At 40.4% G+C, this 19149-nt stretch overlaps 1 protein-coding gene across 1 annotated transcript in view; it reads right to left on the bottom strand.

The window, feature by feature from the left end:
* The window catches only part of ctnnbl1 (catenin, beta like 1), a 193300-nt gene that overhangs the window by 149229 nt on the left and 24922 nt on the right, over positions 1-19149 (bottom strand). Inside the window, exon 6 of the mRNA XM_034173303.1 lies at positions 11975-12068. Within this exon, the coding sequence (XP_034029194.1) occupies positions 11975-12068 (94 nt within the window). The remainder of the gene's footprint in view (positions 1-11974; positions 12069-19149) is intronic.

Genomic DNA, 19149 nt, shown 5'->3' with positions numbered 1-19149 from the left:
ACCTGTTGGTCACTCTGTCAGAGCTCCAGCATTCCTCTGTGGAGAGAGGAGAACCTTCTAGAAGGACAACAGTCTCTGCAGCAATCCATCAATCAGGCCTGTATGGTAGAGTGGCCGGGCGGAAGTCACTCCTTAGTAAAAGGCACACGGCAGCCCACCTGGAGTTTGACAAAATACTCCTGAAGGACTCTCAGACCATGAGAAGCAAAATCTCTGGTCTGATGAGAGAACAACTGACCACTTTGGTGTGAATGCCAGGTGTCATGTCTGTTGGAAACCAGGCACCATCTCTACAGTGAAGCATGGTAATAATAATAATAAAATTTATAACGCACTTACTTTGCATTTGGTGCACTGGATGTACATTTGGTACATCCGGTGCAGAGGAACTGAGCAGCTCCTCTGCACAAGACTGTAGTGGAGCTGAGCAGCTCCTTCAGTGACAGACTGAGGCACCCTCAGTGCAAGAAGGAACGATACCGCAGGTCATTCCTCCCTGCTGCTGTCAGACTGTACAATAACACTGTGAAATAACCACATGAAATAATATGTCCACAAATCATGTGCAATAACAACTCGTTTACAAATCCCAGCACTAATGTCAACTTATCACATCTAAATTCCACTTAACATATTGTAAATAAGATGCTATCTTTTTTCCAATTCCAATCATGTTTATATATGCATATGTACTTATATAGGTACGTACGTATATGTATATTTTTTCAGATATTCTATTTCTACCTCATTTTCTTGTTTTATTGCATTGTTACAAGTATTATTATTGCTTATCCTTGCACACGCTGTTTGATGCACATTTTCCTCTACTCACACCCATCTTTTGTGTTTAAGAGCTGACGTAACATGTGAATTTCTCCACCGTGAGATCAATAAAGTCTTATCTTATCTTACAAGAAAATCTCAAAGTGCTACAGCATAAAAATGAACAGAAACACATTAAAATTACACATTAAAAGCCTTTCTAAAAAAAAAAATGTTTTAATCTGCTTTTTAAAAGCCTCCACAGACTGTAGCACTCTCAGATGTTGGGGCAGGGTGTTCCAGAGTCATGGGGCAGCTGCCTGAAAAGATCTGTCCCCCACGGTGTGAAGCTTGGTCCGAGGTTGGCAGAGACGATTTGAGTCAGTGGACCGGAGGTCTCAGGTGGTGGTTTGTGGAGTGAGGATCTTGTCAGGTAGTCCGGGGCGCGGCCATAAAGGGACTGGGAGGTCAGCACGCAGATCTTTCAATCAATCCTCTGTTGGACAGGAAACCAATGGAGGGACTGAAGTATGGGGTGATGTGGTCATATTTGAGCCTCCTCATCAGGACCCAGGCAGCACAGTTCTGGATGTGCTGGAGCTTCTGCATGCTCCTGCCCGAGATCCCAACGAGGAGGGCATTACAGTACTCTAGCCTGGAGGAGACAAAGGCGCAGACCAGTCTTTCAGAATCATGGAAGAGGGAGGGGGAGGAGCTTAGAAATGTTTCTAAGGTGGAGGAAAGATTTTACAGAGGTGGTGGATATGATGATCAAAGGAAAGGGTAGGGTCAAACCTGACCCCAAGGTTTGTTACAGAGGAGAAGGGGATGGAGTGGCATGAAAATGAGAGACCTGTAATGGGGGAAGAGTGGAGTTGATGTGGTGTGCCAACAAAGATGGCTTCTGTTTTGGTGCTGTTTAGCTGTAGGAAATTTCTTGTCATCCATGCCCTTATCACCTCCAGGCTGGCTCTAAGTGTAGACAGGTACATTTAGGGTGTACCTGAGCCAGTGCTGTTGGTCATGAGGCATGTATGTTATCGTCCTACCATCAGAGTGACACCTGTCCTCCCCTTTAAACTGGACTGTGCCAGCAGGCTAATGCTGCTTCACAATTTGTGAAGCGCCAAAAGGATAGTGGCAGCCTGTTAGAGCACACAGTGGACAATGGCCACCTAAGTTCCCTGAGGTGAAGCAGTGAAGCAATATGTGGTGGGTTTTTTTGTTTTACTTTTACTAATTTCACTTAGTGGTTGTTTTGATTTATCTTTATCTTTTATTTATATAGCGCCAAATCACAACAAACAGTTGCCCCAAGGCGCTTTATATTGTAAGGCAAGGCCATACAATAATTACGGAAAAACCCCAACGGTCAAAACGACCCCCTGTGAGCAAGCACTTGGCGACAGTGGGAAGGAAAAACTCCCTTTTAACAGGAGGAAACCTCCAGCAGAACCAGGCTCAGGTATTAAACAACAAGATTTAATTGTAGACAACAAGCATGTGTGTGTGTGTGTGTGTATAGCTAGCTAGCTAGCTAGACAACAAAAATATAAATGCAACACTTTTGGTTTTGCTCCCATTTTGTATGAGATGAACTCAAAGATCTAAAACTTTTTCCACATACACATTGGGCCTCATGTATCAACGTTGCGTACGGCGATATTTGAGCGTATATGGGGTGTACGCCAAAACGGCTGCGCTACTTGGCATTTATCAATGTGGTCGTTGCCGTACACTGCGCTGAAAATATACACCAGGTCGAGAGGTGGCGTAAATTATACACCAAAATGAACCAGCGCCCGAATCCACATAAAAATGAAGATGATCAACATGATAAACAGTGCCATTATACAAATCAATGCATATGTTACATAAATAACACTTTCCTGATTATACTACATAATAATCAATACAAATCCGCGCTTTTGCGGGATTGTTATGGAGCACGATCTGTGGTCACAGCGCTGACTGCAAAGACAGCGCTGCACGCCCTTTTCTCCAGACTTCGAGCCTGGAGCCAGAGCAGCTTAACTTCATGTGGTGTGATCGTTTTAGACAATGAAATTGATAATAACTGTAGTTTCGTCATTCCCTTAACTCGCCTGTGCTGCAACCAGGTTTTGTCGTCTCCATTCGTTTGTCACAATAAAATAAATACAGAAATACATTTAAAAAATGAAGAAATCTGACAGATTAGGCATGTCTTATCAATTGAGCGAGCAAATATCCACATGTCAAGAATTATTGACATGTGAAAAGAGAATACAGTGGTCCCTCGCTATAACACCGTTCACCTGTCATGGCCTTGGAGTCTCGTGGAGTATTTAGTCCAATTTTGCGTGCCTTTTGTTTTTTTTTTTTACAGTGTTCTGTGTTCTGCATATCTGTTTATAAGAATCTTGTCGCCCAGAAGAAAAAAAGAGCGCCAACAACTACTCATAACTGTGTTTGTCACACGGAAACAAACACCTGCTGCAGCCAGATGTGAGTGGGAAAAGGCGCGGCGTCAGGACGCAGAGGAGTGATCTGTGACATACTGGTCAGTCACTATTAATAATTTCTTATGTGTTCAACCTCGTTCGTTGATCGTTAAAATTAATTCGTTAGTTCAAAATGCCATCATAATTATTTATAGGAAAACTTTCTATTTTTATTTCTCAAACAAATGTTTGGGCCTAAAACAGTTTGGCATTATTTTCCTACTAAGGTTTGAACTTTCAGTGTGTTTACACACGAGAGAAAAGTGAGAAAATGTTCATGCCTGATTGAGAAAGTGTATAAACTGTGTAGTGAGGGGTTTTACAGCTTTGAAACATCTATAATAATTGTAAAAAATAACGCTGACTATGTCGTGGTTTCGCGTATTTCGGACTATTTTTTAGAACGTAACTCCAGCGATTAATGAGGGACCACTGTAACACTTTTCTGATTATACTACAAAACAACTGATACGACGGCAGCTTTTGACGCTCTATTGGCACGCGTCGTGATTGGTGAAGTTCTTTTTCATTACAGTCTTCCTGGCTTCCATGTCGTAAAATGAGGGTGTGTCTGAAGCGGAGTCTGAATATTTATGGGCGTGTTTATTGTAATTACAATCGTTTACACCCACCGCATTTATCAAGATCACGTCAGGCGTACGCCAGAAATGGGCAGGTGCGCACTGCTTGATACGTCACGGCGAATTTGGTGTATTTCAAGTTTACGCCGTAAATTTACACCACACGTGCGCAACATTGATACATGAGGCCCAATATTACCATTTCCCTCAAATATTGTTCACAAACCAGTCTAAATCTGTGATAGTGAGCACTTCTTTGCTGAGATAATCCATCCCACCTCACAGGTGTGCCATATCAAGATGCTGATTAGACACCATGATTAGTGCACAGGTGTGCCTTAGACTGCCCACAATAAAAGGCCACTCTGAAAGGTGCAGTTTTATCACACAGCACAATGCCACAGATGTCGCAAGATTTGAGGGAGCGTGCAATTGGCATGCTGACAGCAGGAATGTCAACCAGAGCTGTTGCTCGTGTATTGAATGTTCATTTCTCTACCATAAGCCGTCTCCAAAGGCGTTTCAGAGAATTTGGCAGTACATCCAACCAGCCTCACAACCGCAGACCACATGTAACCACACCAGCCCAGGACCTCCACATCCAGCATGTTCACCTCCAAGATCGTCTGAGACCAGCCATTCGGACAGCTACTGAAATAATCAGTTTGCATAACCAAAGAATTTCTGCACAAACTGTCAGAAACCGTCTCAGGGAAGCTCATCTGCATGCTGGTCGTCCTCATCGGGGTCTCGACCTGACTCCAGTTCGTCGTCGTAACCGACTTGAGTGGGCAAATGCTCACATTCGCTGGCGTTTGGCACATTGGGGAGGTGTTCTCTTCACGGATGAATCCCGGTTCACACTGTTCATGGCAGATGGCCGACAGCGTGTGGGTCGTGTGGGTGAGCGGTGGGGTTATGGTATGGGCAGGTGTCTGTTATGGAAGAAGAACACAGGTGCATTTTATTGATGGCATTTTGAATGCACAGAGATACCATGACGAGATCCTGAGGCCCATTGTTGTGCCATACATCCAAGAACATCCTCATGTTGCAGCAGGATAATGCACGGCCCCATGTTGCAAGGATCTGTACACAATTCTTGGAAGCTGAAAATGTCCCAGTTCTTGCATGGCTGGCATACTCACCGGACATGTCACCCATTGAGCATGTTTGGGATGCTCTGGACCGGCGTATACGACAGCGTGTACCAGTTCCTGCCAATATCCAGCAACTTTGCACAGCCATTGAAGAGGAGTGGACCAACATTCCACAGGCCACAATTGACAACCTGATCAACTCTATACGAAGATGTGTTGCACTGCATGAGGCAAATGGTGGTCACACCAGATACTGACTGGTATCCCCCCCCCCAATAAAACAAAACTGCACCTTTCAGAGTGGCCTTTTATTGTGGACAGTCTAAGGCACACCTGTGCACTAATCATGGTGTCTAATCAGCATCTTGATATGGCACACCTGTGAGGTGGGATGGATTATCTCAGCAAAGGAGAAGTGCTCACTATCACAGATTTAGACTGGTTTGTGAGCAATATTTGAGGGAAATGGTGATATTGTGTATGTGGAAAAAGTTTTAGATCTTTGAGTTCATCTTATACAAAATGGGAGCAAAACCAAAAGTGTTGCGTTTACACTTTTGTTGAGTAGATAGCTAGATAGCTAGAGAGATATATATGTGACATGTGTCAAAGCGTACAAGCCAACTGTTTATGGGAGCAGCCACCTAGCACAGATGAACCTTTGTATTTTCCACATCATTTATAGTTTCAAATCAGTTTCACTGTAGTTTGCTGCAATAATATACACCCCTATGTGTATATGTGTTGTGAATCCACCTATGTCAGGCGTGAGTGAATACTGCATCTTGTAAATAGCAGGAAAAACTCTCTCCTTGACCACTGACTAGGTTGTTTTGATGTTTGGCAAAATTGCTTTCTTCTGGCTATGCATACCACATCTTAAAACCAGTGGTACTCTGTCATTTACACAAGTTGGATATTGGGCATGAAATTGAGAACCACTGTCTGGAAGCTATTAATGACACTAGCGCCCTAACTGAGATGCTGTGGGTCTCAGGACTCACACAATAGAACCCTGTGAACAAAACAGGCTGGTATCCACTCAGAAATTAAAGGACATTTAAACCCTATTATAGTCATGCTATGTAGCATTTATGTCTCAGACTCAGACTCACTTTTATTGTCACTCGACCCTTACAGGCAGAACGAAATGCAGTTTCTCCAGGTCTAACTGTGGTAAAACTAAGTGCTTGGGGTCAAACTGATAAATACAGGGATCATTTCTCCTTATATAGCAGTTTAAATTGTTGCTTTAATTAAAATAATGATGCTGACAGAAAAAGGCAGAAGAAGAGAGAAGGACATACGTATAAGGTCCAGAGCTGGAAATGATCCAGGGATGCTGGTGTTACAATCACTGACCGCTAAGCCAGCAAAAAGCCCCAACATTTATCTTTTTATAGCTGTTTCATCTGGTGTCTACCACAGCTTTTTAAAAATAAATAAATAAAAAAAATATGCTGTCTGTCACATGATGTCTCTGTCAGTGCCAACTGCAGCACAAGAGGACTGAAGCAGAAAGAGAGATAAAAGTGACTGTGGGCTGGTGATGAACAGAGGGACAAGAGGGAGACAGACACGATGAGGCTAATGGAAAATGGAGCAAGGGAGGGATGCAAATAAACACAGAAAGGCAGAAGGGAGGGGAAAAGGGATGGGAAGACATGCAAAAGACAAAGGACAGAAAGCTGAGGGGAATGTAGCAACAAAGAGAAAAAGAGAACGCTAAATACTGTATGTACATGGCAGGTGAAGTGGTTAGAGAACAAAAAAGGGGTAAATGGGACCAAAATAAACCTAAACATCTGGAAAGAGGTACTGCAGATGACAGAAACAGGGAGAGAACACGGTATTAAAAAGGAAGGCTGGAGAGGAATTGTGCTGTCGGAGGGAGAAGAAGAGACTATCAGTGATTCAACGCAGACAGAACAGCATCTGGAGGACAGCAGCCTCAGAACAGAGAGAGGCCAAGGCAGACAAAAGGCTTATTGGAGCTTGGAGAGCCCTTGATAATGCACACGCGCACACACACACACACACACGAACAGAAAATGCACAAGTACTTAACCCACAACATAATCCCCCCTCCCCCCAAAAAAACACATCAAGCCAAATACACACATCCAAATAAAGCGCCCTCAACGCACTGCCTCAATCTGGCAAAAAAGGAAGGTTGCCTCCTCAGTATTCTCATTCAACACAAAAAGCGCTGAGAGGATGAAAAGTATGATTTGTGTAAAATCCAGTAAGATCACAACATAAACCCTCCTCAACAAGAGCACCAGTCTGCATTTAATGCTGTCAAATCTGTGCACGAACACTGATTCTCAAACAGTTGGTTATAAGAGTTCTCTTCTAAATTTACCACCTCCTTGCCAAAACATTATAAATAAGACATTAGCTTCATCGAGTGTCACTGATGATGTGTAGGACACTTGGGGAGGGGTGGGGCAGGGGTGTGTGTGAATGACATTTTTAAAGCTCACAGAATACAAATTCACTGAGTGTATGTTCCTCTGAGTATCATCAAAGTCTCACTGTCACTGTCGTGTCAAAAGCTTGAACACTGGCACATAAAAAACCATAAAGGCCGACCTCCCTCTTGTCATGTTTTTGTATCAAATATGATAGCGTTGATAAATTATGCTTGCTCCAAATATTCAAATGTAGGAACTATTTTTATCCAAGTCTCTTTTTAAAAAAAAAAAATCATGTGCAATAAAGATACTTGGTTGAAGGATGAAGAGTCCCCCTACCCAATCTACATGTGTGCTAACTTGGTGTTGGTAAAGTAAAGAAACACATGCATAACTTCAAATTTACCTCAGATTTTAGAATAACTTATGCAAGCGAGAATAAGGACGCATACGTATGCACTAGCATCAAACTCAAATCATTTTGAATGTCCAGTTCAAATTTGTACAACTCCAGTTTTAATGAAGTTTGGATGTTGTGTGAAATGTAAATAAAAACAGAATACAATGACTTGCAAATCCTCTTCAACCTATATTCAGTTGATACACCACATTGACAAGATATTTAATGTTCAAAACTGACAGACTTTTTGTTTTTGTGCAAATATTTGCTTATTTTGAAATGGATGCCTGCAACATGTTTCAAAAAAGCTGGGACAGGGGCAACAAAAGACTGGGAAAGTTGATGAATGCTCAAAGAACACCTGTTTGGAATGTTCCACAGGTGAACACGTTAATTGTAACAGGCGAGTGTCATGATTGGGTATAAAAGGTGCATCCCCAAAAGACTCAGCCGTTCATAAGCAAAGATGGGGCGAGGATCACCAGTTTGTGAACAACTGCGCGAAAAAAACAGTCCAACAGTTTAAGAACAATGTTTCTCGATGTTCAATTGCAAGGAATTTAGGGGTTCCATCATCTGCAGTCCATATATAATCAGACGATTCAGAGAATCTGGAGCAAATTTCTACATGTAAGCGGCAAGGCCGAAAACCAACATTGAATGCCCGTGACCTTCGATCCCTCAGCAGCACTTCATTAAAACAGACATCATTGTGTAAAGGATCTTACCGTGTGGGCTCAGGAACACTTCAGAAAACCACTGTCAGTTAACACAGTTCGTCGCTACATCTACAAGTGCAAGTTAAAACTCTACCATGCAAAGCTAAAGCCATACATCAACAACATCCAGAAACACCGCCGCCTTCTCTGAACCTGAGCTCATTTGAAATGGACAGACACAAAGTGGAAAAGTGTGCTGTGGACTGACGAGTCCATGCTTCAAATTGGTTTTGGAAGTCATGGACGTTGTGTCCTCTGGGCAAAAGAGGAAAAAGACCATCCAGATTGTTACCAGTGCAAAGTTCAAAAGCCAGCATCTGTGATGGTATGGGGGTGTGTTAGTGCCCATGGCATGGGCAACTTACACATCTGTGATGGCACAATCAATGCTGAAAGGTACATCCAGGTTTTGGAGCAACACATGCTGCCATCCAAGCAATGTCTTTTTCAGGGACGTCCCTGCTTATTTCAGCAAGACAATGCCAAGCCACATTCTGTACATGTTACAACAGCGTGGCTTTGTAGTAAAAGAGTGCGGGTACTAGACTGGCCTGCCTGCAGTCCAGACCTGTCGCCCACTGAAAATGTGTGGCGCATTATGAAGCCTGTTGAACTGAAGTCGTACATCAAGCAGGAATAGGAAAGAATTACACCTACAAAGCTTCAACAATTAGTGTCCTCAGTTCCCAAATGCTTGAGTGTTGTTCGAAGGAACGGTGATGTAACACAGTGGTAAACATACCACTGTCCCAGCTTTTTTGAAAGGTGTTGCAGGCATCCATTTCAAAATGAGCAAATATTTACAGAAAAACAATAACGTTTATCAGTTTGAACATTAAATATTTTGTCTTTGTGGTGTATTCAATTGAATATAGGTTGAAGAGGATTTGCAAATCATTGCATTCTGATTTTATTTACATTTTACACAACTTCCAACTTCAATGTAATTGGGGTTTTAAAAAAAATTGGTAAATTTTGATCAAGTTATCATGGGTACAAGAAAAGTGTGACTGTTACAGATGCACGGAAGATAAAGTGCATTTCTATAGGTTACCATTACAAGACATTAACCACCGCGTGATGTCGCGGAATTTGACCACTTCCGGGGACAGCCTGCCATTGCGTAACACAAACACATTATCACTTCACACGGAAAGATGGATGGATGGATGAGATTTGTCATTACAAGTGCAACAACAATGAGATTACATCCACACTCACATTTCCACAGATAGCAATTAATCCACAATTATTACTTGTTTACTATAATAATGGCACACATCAGAATTACGACAACACATACATTTGACAATGTTTATGTGCACTAAACTTGAAACATGGGGTACCGTTTTATTTTGGCTGCAATCATCGAAGCAGTCACGAAAAGTGCAGCTGTTTTCAGTTCTCAGTGGAGAAGGGAAAACAAGGCAAATTGGGGAGGTTGTGTCTGTAGGTTTTAACGAGACAGAATGGGGAAAAAATGATCATGCGACTATCCCCGGAAGTAAGATTATATTGTCATATGCTCTTTCATTTAACCCCTTTACTGCCAACCCTGAACCAAGACTACACCTACTGGCGGGTGGGGGAGGGGAAAAAAAATCACTCAGTGGGAAGATTTAACAGTACATGTGCTTTCTAACAAGGAAATTGTTATTTCCCTCTAGACATGTGCATTGTTCAGAGTTTTGGTGTACTGGAATTTAATTTGGTAATGTGTATGTATGTATGTATATATGGGGTGGGCGTTTATAAGCTTTGCTTCTGCTCACCCCCTTTTTGGTCACGTCACTGTGGAATTGTCTTGTATATCAGTTTTTGTTATTGTCGAGTTTGTGTGCCAAAATAAATAAGTTCAAGTTCAATTTAAAGCATGAAGCATCACTTGTGCATTTTGTATGCACTGGAAAACTGCAACCGGTTTTCCCAACACGGACATAAAAAGGCTCTTCAGAGGTTTTGTATTGTCATTTTAAATGACTTAATAAAACAGATGCCTGTTTCATGGTAAAAAGAATAATAAATGTATCTTATAAACAGTTTACCTTTGGGTGAACCCTGACTAAAGCTTGATGGAACATCGCACTGCAGTATGCAGTCAGAATTTGGACAGTGACAGTTTTTGTAATTTTGCTTCTGTACATCACCATAATGTATTTACAGTGCATCCAGAGTATTCACAGCACTTCACTTTTTCCGCATTTAATTATGTTAGTCTTTGTCTAACATGGAGTAAATTCATTTTTCCCCCCTCAAAATTCTACTCAACACCCCAATGACAACATGAAAAAGGTTTTTTTTTTTTACTTTTTTGCAAATTTATTAAAAATAAAAAACTAAGAAATCACGCGTACATAAGTATTCACAACCTTTGTTCAATGCTTTGTTGATGCACCTTTGGCAGAAATTACAGCTTCAAGCCTTCTTGAATATGATGCCACAAGCTTGGTGTACCTATCTTTGGGCAGTTTGGTCCATTCCTCTTTGCAGCATCTCTCAAGCTCCATCAGGTTGGATGTGGAGTGTTGATTTATGTACAGCCATTTTCAGATCTCTCCAGAGATGTTCAATCGGATTCAGGTCTGGGCTCTGGCTGGGCCACTCAAGGACATTCACAGAGTTGTCCTGGAGACACTCCTTTGATATCTTAGCTGTCTGCTTAGGGTCACTGTCCTGCTGAAAGATGAACCATCACCCCAGTCTGAGGTCAAGAGTGCTCTGGAGCAGGTTTTCATCCAGGATGTCTCTGTACATTGCTGCATTCATCTTTCCCTCAATCCTGACTAGTCTCCCAGTTCCTGCTGCTGAAAAACATACGCACAGCATGATGCTGCCACCACCATGCTTCACTGTAGGGATGGTGTCTGGTTTTCTCCAAACATGACGCCATGGCATTGGGCAATGTTTCCAATGCAGTCACATGTATGGAAATAAAAGCTATAATAAGGATTTTGAGCTTTACTCACTTTTTTAAACAGGCCGTTATTATTTTGGACCTGACTGTACTTTATGTGGCAACTGAGATAGGATCCTCTTCTTTGGTGATACAGGGCTGCATCATTTGAGTTCTAGCATGCTCAAAGATGTCTGCAATGCGATCTGAACACCACAAATTTGCACTTGATGAAACAGACATGTATGCACATTCATTCCTTGCCAAAACACTGCATTTTTAAGTTTGCAGTCCCATAACAAACATGATTGCTGCCGAGACACGGAACAAGAAACGGAAAGAAAGAAACAAAATTAAATAAGTTGCATCCTTTGGAAGGACCGTCATCTGCATACTGTACATCATCTTCTGCGGGTTCACACATAATGATGTCCAGGATACCCCAAGATGATCTTTTCATCAACCATGAAACACTACAAACTGTTGTACTACTCTTGAAGCCTCCTTTTTGGCTACATCAAAATATGCAGATATTTCTTCTGTAATAAGCTGCTGCTTTATATTGGTACATTACAATATAGCTGTATTATAACATAGCCTTTGGTGGCCATTTCCTCACCCAGTGTGTTATAGATGCCATCAGCCTCTTCTTTCACCTGTTCATCCAGTCGCTCCATATTCTGGACCAACAAAGCCACCACCTGTCCTTCCAACTACAGACAACAGATTAGGTTAGAATCATTCAATCATTCATCAATCATTCAACTCACACTTCTGACATTTTTACCACAATCAAGGTAGATGCAAACTTTAGGACAGATGGCGGTGGAGTTTTTAACCAGACGGGTAATAAAACACTGGAAAATGAGAGGATGCCTAAGGAGTGTAGCAGAAGTGTACTGGTAATGATTTTTAAGAATAAGGGTGATGTGCACATCTACAGTACCTATGGATGCATGAAGCTGATCAGACAGCATGAAGCTACAGTAAAGCGTAAAGGATGCTGGAGTGAATACAAAAGTCCACTTATCTCTTGCTGAAGACAGCATAGCACAATTATTTTCATTCATGCACATCTTCTCGTGCTACCAATGGGTGCAGTGTGATTGAAATGCATGAAGTGGATTCGGAGTAGTTCCACTTACAAAGTGAAGAGAAACAGCGTGATGCACCAATTAAGCAAAAAAAATTAAGCAAAAGAGGTAAGACCAGAATTATTTTCCTCCATGTACATTTTCATATGGTGTTCTACCATGAGGTGGTCTGTGCAAACTGTTTCATAGGAGTTGTGGTCCTAAACAGTATGCATGAACAGACAGACAGTGAGTCCTATTATCCTCCAAATTTTTGTTATCAACATTTTTATTTTTTTCCAGATTTACAGGACAACTTTAACTGTTTTTTTTTGTTTTTTTTTAAGCACAATGCTTTTCAAATGTCCCGTTTCTAAATGTTCCACTGTGGCAAATGTCAACTAAATCTAATCTTTTATTTTTAACAACATGACACAACATTTAAGAAAACTGGAAAAGTAATTTCAGAAAGAGTAAAGATGTAAACACCTTGTACACTATCAGGTGTACCACGTTTGGTGCAACGAGAGCAACTTCGTAATAGAGCTGAAACAACTAATCGAGTTAATCGATTAAAATCGATTATTAAAATAGTTGTCAACTAATTTAGTCGCTAAATAACTGTTTTTCTGCAAATGTTTTGTTCCTTCCATATAATCAACCAAGCTTTTGCTTTGAATCTTGAACAAATGGAGTGCTTCGAGCTGCTGCTTCATTGGTTTCATTTTTTTTTATTTCACTTTACCTTAATTTTTCCCGACTAAAATCCTAAAGAGCATACGTCTGTGAGGAATATTTACCTTTTTATGTTAAACTGACCTGTTATGGTTTCTGAAACAGTTGATAGATGTATTTTATGCTAATGCGTTAGCATGTCTATGGCGTTTTCAATGTTAAAGTTAGCATTAAGCTGCTGGCATTTCGGCATGTTTGTGCATTTGTTTTCTGTATAATAATTAATGGCTCAGCGTTTGTTGTAAAAGAGTCAAATGTATTACAAATTATAATATTTTTAATGTATTTTATTTATATATTATATTATTTATATTATATATTAATAATAATGGCATTGTCATTGTGAAATAACCACAGTTTACAAGTTATACAGAGAATGTTGAACATATGAGTCAGGCTACAGTTTTTGATTTAGGTTTTATGGTTAACTGGTTATGCTAATTGCTCATTTGCAGCAACAAAAATACCTCTTTTTTCACCATATATTTTATAACATTTATATGTTTCAATGTTTTATGGCAACTCAGCACTTTGAAATAATTATTTTTGTTCTTTATTATAAACTGTTTTATTCTTTATTATTTTATATTTCAATAGCCAAGGGACATTTGACGATTTGTTGATTTTCAAGTATTTTAAGTTTTGAAAAAGTCTTCCGTTGTTAAATAAAGTGATGGAAGGAGAGAAAAATTGTTTCCCTGGCACATTTTTTAAAATTCCCTGCTAATCCGATTAATCGTGTCGAAACCCCATCAGATTCATCAATGATCCAAATAATCGTTTGTTGCAGCCCTACTTCGTAATATCATCTTAGAACACTAATTTTGTGATGAAATGATAGTCTGCTATCTTGGGCATGAGACTGCAAAATTTCAGAGCACAAGGTGCAACAGATTTTTTTCTATGTGACCACAAAATTAGTGGTGAAGCAGGTGCTTTTTTCATTGTCTACAGACACTACACATGAAAGTGAATTCATTTAAATGCAATATTTGTCAACAATATCTTTATTTTCATAAGACATTGGCATGCAATTAATCAATAAGCACATCCAAAAGCTTAAGTATTGAAAGTCTTTGAGATATTTCCATTGAATGTCATCTGCGAGATTCAAAAACATGTTCATCGATTTTCCAATCAAGTCATTTACAACAACGTGTCAATTGAACATTCATGACTGCTTTGTTTCCTTAACTATGAACATAATCACTTTGCAATGATATATAAAATGTAAAATGTAACCATATAAAATTCACAGAACTTTGTTAACCAGCCATCAAATTCAGAAATATCTCATTTTTTAAGTATTTTCTACTTTGTAGACTATAGTACAGCACATACCATGCAATTTAGAAGATTGTAATTGCGGCAATAATCTCACTAAAATATGATAACTTTGATGTTACATTTATCATTTACCAGTGAGAAATATATATTAAACTGATTTCATCAAATACATGATACTTTAGGTATTTTAAGTAGCCATTGTGACATTGTCTATGGACACTACACCTGATGAATGGAAACTCCATATATTTGTTCTAATATTTTTTTATTATGCAATATTTGCTGTGTTTCTATGCTATGACAAGTGAATGCCAACACCAAGCACTGAAATAATGCTGTAGTATTGATGTACGTGGAGTGTACATAGATTTCTGTAATGTAATATCAATGTCTACAGACACTACAGTTATTTTTGGACAAATGGCACACAAATTTTCAGACCTGATATTTCAGAAAGTGTTCAAGCAATATATCCCACTTTCTCACACTGTCTATTTCAGGTCTGCACAAAGTAATTAACCTCAAAATATCGTTATAGGTGACATATTTAAGGCAATATAAGGTGTTTTATCGCAACATAAGTTTTCTGTAAATTATATAACAGATTTCAAGCTTCAGCTGCCTGACATCGTCCAGAACAAGCCGGTCACTGTGCATGTCTGACAAATACAAACTTGAGTATTATACATCAAAATAAACACTGATTTTTATGTTATGTTTGTAATTGCTCTAAAGCAATAGCCACACATTTTGTTCTTATGCTCCAAAATAACAATGAAAATCACCTGAAGTTAAGAAGGATGAAGATGCGTAACATCAGCAACAAGAATCAAAAAGGAATCTGGTTTTCGCAGACATTACTGCAACAGCTTACAGGCACACCTCAATCAATTATCAGTCATACTGAGCACAAAAGTATTTCCCAAAGCTTGCGTAACAGTACTTTTTCAACAATAGTACACCTGATAGCGTACAAGGTCAAAAGAATGTGCCGATGCCACAGTCAGTGTTCACTTTTCAGCCTTCGCAGATGAAATGCAAGCCTGTGTGAGGTTCTCTGAACACGTCCAAGTGTTATCAGTCATGTCAAGATTGGAGACGCGTATGCAAACAGCACTTGCAGGATGCTGCCTGCCTGGATAAAAGCACTATTACAGATGAAAGAAGACAGTCGACACAGATTTATGAGCCACCAGAGAGTGTCGTGGATCATTCTGATTCATCTTATCAAGGATACCACCTGGCCTTCTGGCAACAAGGACAGAGGAGTTGGAGGCATCATGGCAAAGAGGAGAGACAAATGGATTCAACCAACCCTCACTGCCCTCCAATCATTTCTCTTGGAAGGTGCTGTGAAGAAGAGTGTGGTTTATGGGCGCTCCATTGCATAGTAAATGGACCGCATTTACACAACACCATGTTGAAAGTGTTGCAAAGCTCCTTGAGCTACTGTCACACCACAAGCCAATTTAAACACAGCACTTTCCCTGCCAATGGTGTGAATGTTAGGCATTCACCAGCACCGTTTCTGCAACCCTTCATGTCACACAATAGTGAGCCTGCAAGCCAATAAAATAAAATGCTTTATAAAAATGGTCTCCATGTACCTTCAAGTGCATGATGGATAAACAATGCTTCAAAAGATGTGTGCATGGGCAGTCTTTGTAGCACTGATAAGAGTGAGTGTGGATGTTTTTCACACTGGCAAAAACATGAAAGCGGGTGAGCCAATCACCTGCCAAAAGAGCAGTACGCTACACCTCCTCTTTGATGCTCTTTGCGCGAGCAGCATCCTTTTGACGAGCTGAAATTTTTCCCAGCTTTCAAAAATATTCCACTCTCCAAAATGAAACCAGCCATAGCATTTTACCTGGAGGAGTTGCTTTTCATCTACCATCCCATTTCAATGTTGACCAAGCATGTGTTCCCCCACTTCAAATGCCTTTTTAACCAACAAAATACAGTTTAGAAGCTGTTCCATAACGTGGAATCTGACATACAGATGGATGTCAACTCAAACACCTCTAAGACATCAGACAAAGATGGCCATTTTTTTGGCTAAGAAACTACCAATAGTCAGGGTAAATGTAAAACTCAGACATCAGGCAAACATCACGCTGCCCATGAAGAAACAATTTCTCTGTTAATTCCTCTGCCAACTTATTACTGTTGTGTAACCTTTGTCTCTGCCACTATAAATGTCAGCAAACACAAAAGGAAACAATCCAAAAAAAGGAAAAAGACATAAAAAAAAGACAGCTACAACAGCAAACGGACACACAAATATGAGAGAAATAAAAAATTCTAAGCATAACTGATGTTTAAAAACACAGCTGCAGAGCAGCAAATAAAGTTTGAGGAGATGCTATAATTATGCACATCTTCTGAATAGTGCCACAGTCTATTTTTCTCTTGACCCAGTTCATGTGGATTCAATTCCTAAGTTGAGTTTATTGAAATGTCACAAAGAAGACACACAGTCAGATATTGAAAAGGAAAAATAAATAAAATGGGTCCTTGAGAACATCACTGTGTTTTGAAGTTTTAGTCATTTAAGTTTTAGTAATTTAATAGTAATCTTCTTCACAGACTAAGGTTAATTATGGAGTTCCACAAGGTTCTGTGCTAGGACCAATTTTATTCACTTTATACATGTTTCCCTTAGGCAGTATTATGAGACAGCATTGCTTAAATTTTCATTGTTACGCAGATGATACCCAGCTTTATCTATCCATGAAGCCAGAGGACACACACCAATTAGCTAAACTGCAGGATTGTCTTACAGACATAAAGACATGCATGAACTCTAATTTCCTGCTTTTAAACTCAGATAAAACTGAAGTTATTGTACTTGACCCCACAAATGTTAGAAACATGATGTCTAACCAGATCCTTACTCTGGATGGCATTACCCTGACCTCTAGTAATACTGTGAGAAATCTTGGAGTCATTTTTGATCAGGATATGTCATTCAATGTGCATATTAAACAAATATGTAGGACTGCTTTTTTGCATTTGCGCAATATCTCTAAAATTAGAAAGGTCTTGTCTCAGAGTGATGCTGAAAAACTAATTCATGCATTTATTTCCTCTAGGCTGGACTATTGTAATTCATTATTATCAGGTTGTCCTAAAAGTTCCCTGAAAAGCCTTCAGTTAATTCAAAATGCTGCAGCTAGAGCGCTAACAGGGACTAGAAGGAGAGAGCATATCTCACCCATATTGGCCTCTCTTCATTGGCTTCCTGTTAATTCTAGAATAGAATTTAAAATTCTTCTTCTTATAAGGTTTTGAATAATCAGGTCCCATCTTATCTTAGGGACCTCATAGTACCATATCACCCCAATAGAGCGCTTCGCTCTCAGACTGCAGGCTTACTTGTAGTTCCTAGGGTTTGTAAGCTTCAGCTTTCAGGCTCCTCTCCTGTGGAACAAGCTCCCAATTCAGATCAAGGAGACAGACACCCTCTCTACTTTTAAGATTAGGCTTAAAACTTTCCTTTTTGCTAAAGCTTATAGTTAGGGCTGGATCAGGTGTCCCTGAACCATCCCTTAGTTATGCTGCTATAGACGTAGACTGCTGGGGGGTTCCCATGATGCACTGAGTGTTTCTTTCTCATTTTGCTCTGTATGCACCACTCTGCATTTAATCATTAGTGATTGATCTCTGCTCCCCTCCACAGCATGTCTTCTTCCTGGTTCTCTCCCTCAGCCCCAACCAGTCCCAGCAGAAGACTGCCCCTCCCTGAGCCTGGTTCTGCTGGAGGTTTCTTCCTGTTAAAAGGGAGTTTTTCCTTCCCACTGTTGCCAAGTGCTTGCTCACAGGGGGTCGTTTTGACCGTTGGGGTTTTTCCGTAATTATTGTATGGCCTTGCCTTACAACATACGGCGCCTTGGGGCAACTGTTTGTTGTGATTTGGCGCTATATAAATAAAATTGATTTGATTTGATTTTGTTTTGTTGTGCATTGCATAGCCTGTACTTTTCTTGATCCTCGTGTCGTTTTCTGTGTGAACTCAGCTATCAGCAGGAAGCAGCAGCATAAGCTCGCCCCCGATTGACGCTTTCAAAATAAAAGGCAACGAGCAACAGTCATAAAAGGCTAAAAAAAACAAAACACAGCGTTAAGGGGAGGAACAAAATTGTCGGCGATAATGACCTCAATAATTATCAGCAGTTTATCCGGACATTCCCCTGTTAAAGGAGATTTTTTTAATGAAAGACGTGTGGACGGATTGGCGCGTTGGCTTGCAGCCGGCGCAGCGCGCCCGCCACAGGAGAAACACCTCCGTGTTGATAACCATTTGTAAAATCCAGGCGGCTTTTGGTGGTTTTCAGTTGATTGAGTATCTGAGAAATTGTTTAACAGCAGGGCATGTTCCAACTTGTCCTTAAGGCTTCCAACGGAGGTGTTTTTCCTGTGGCGGGCGTGCCGCCAATCTGTCCGCACGTCTTTCATTAAAAAAATCTCCTTTAACAGTGGAATGTCCGGATAAACTGCTGATTCCGACCTCTTCTGAAAGTTCTCTGTTCTCTCACGACGTCCTGGGTCAGACAGCGCACAACCGCAGGACTGTGCTGGAGTGTCTATTTTTGGACTGCGTTTAACAAATGGGACATCTTTAAATGTTGCAGTGAATCTGTGAATTGAAAACCCACACTTTAAAGGGACCAGGTGTGGGAGGGCTGGAGGTTTGGAC

Source organism: Thalassophryne amazonica, chromosome 6 (assembly GCF_902500255.1).
Source record: "Thalassophryne amazonica chromosome 6, fThaAma1.1, whole genome shotgun sequence".
Taxonomy (NCBI): Eukaryota; Metazoa; Chordata; class Actinopteri; order Batrachoidiformes; family Batrachoididae; genus Thalassophryne; species Thalassophryne amazonica.
This window is presented reverse-complemented; position numbering and strand designations above follow the sequence as displayed.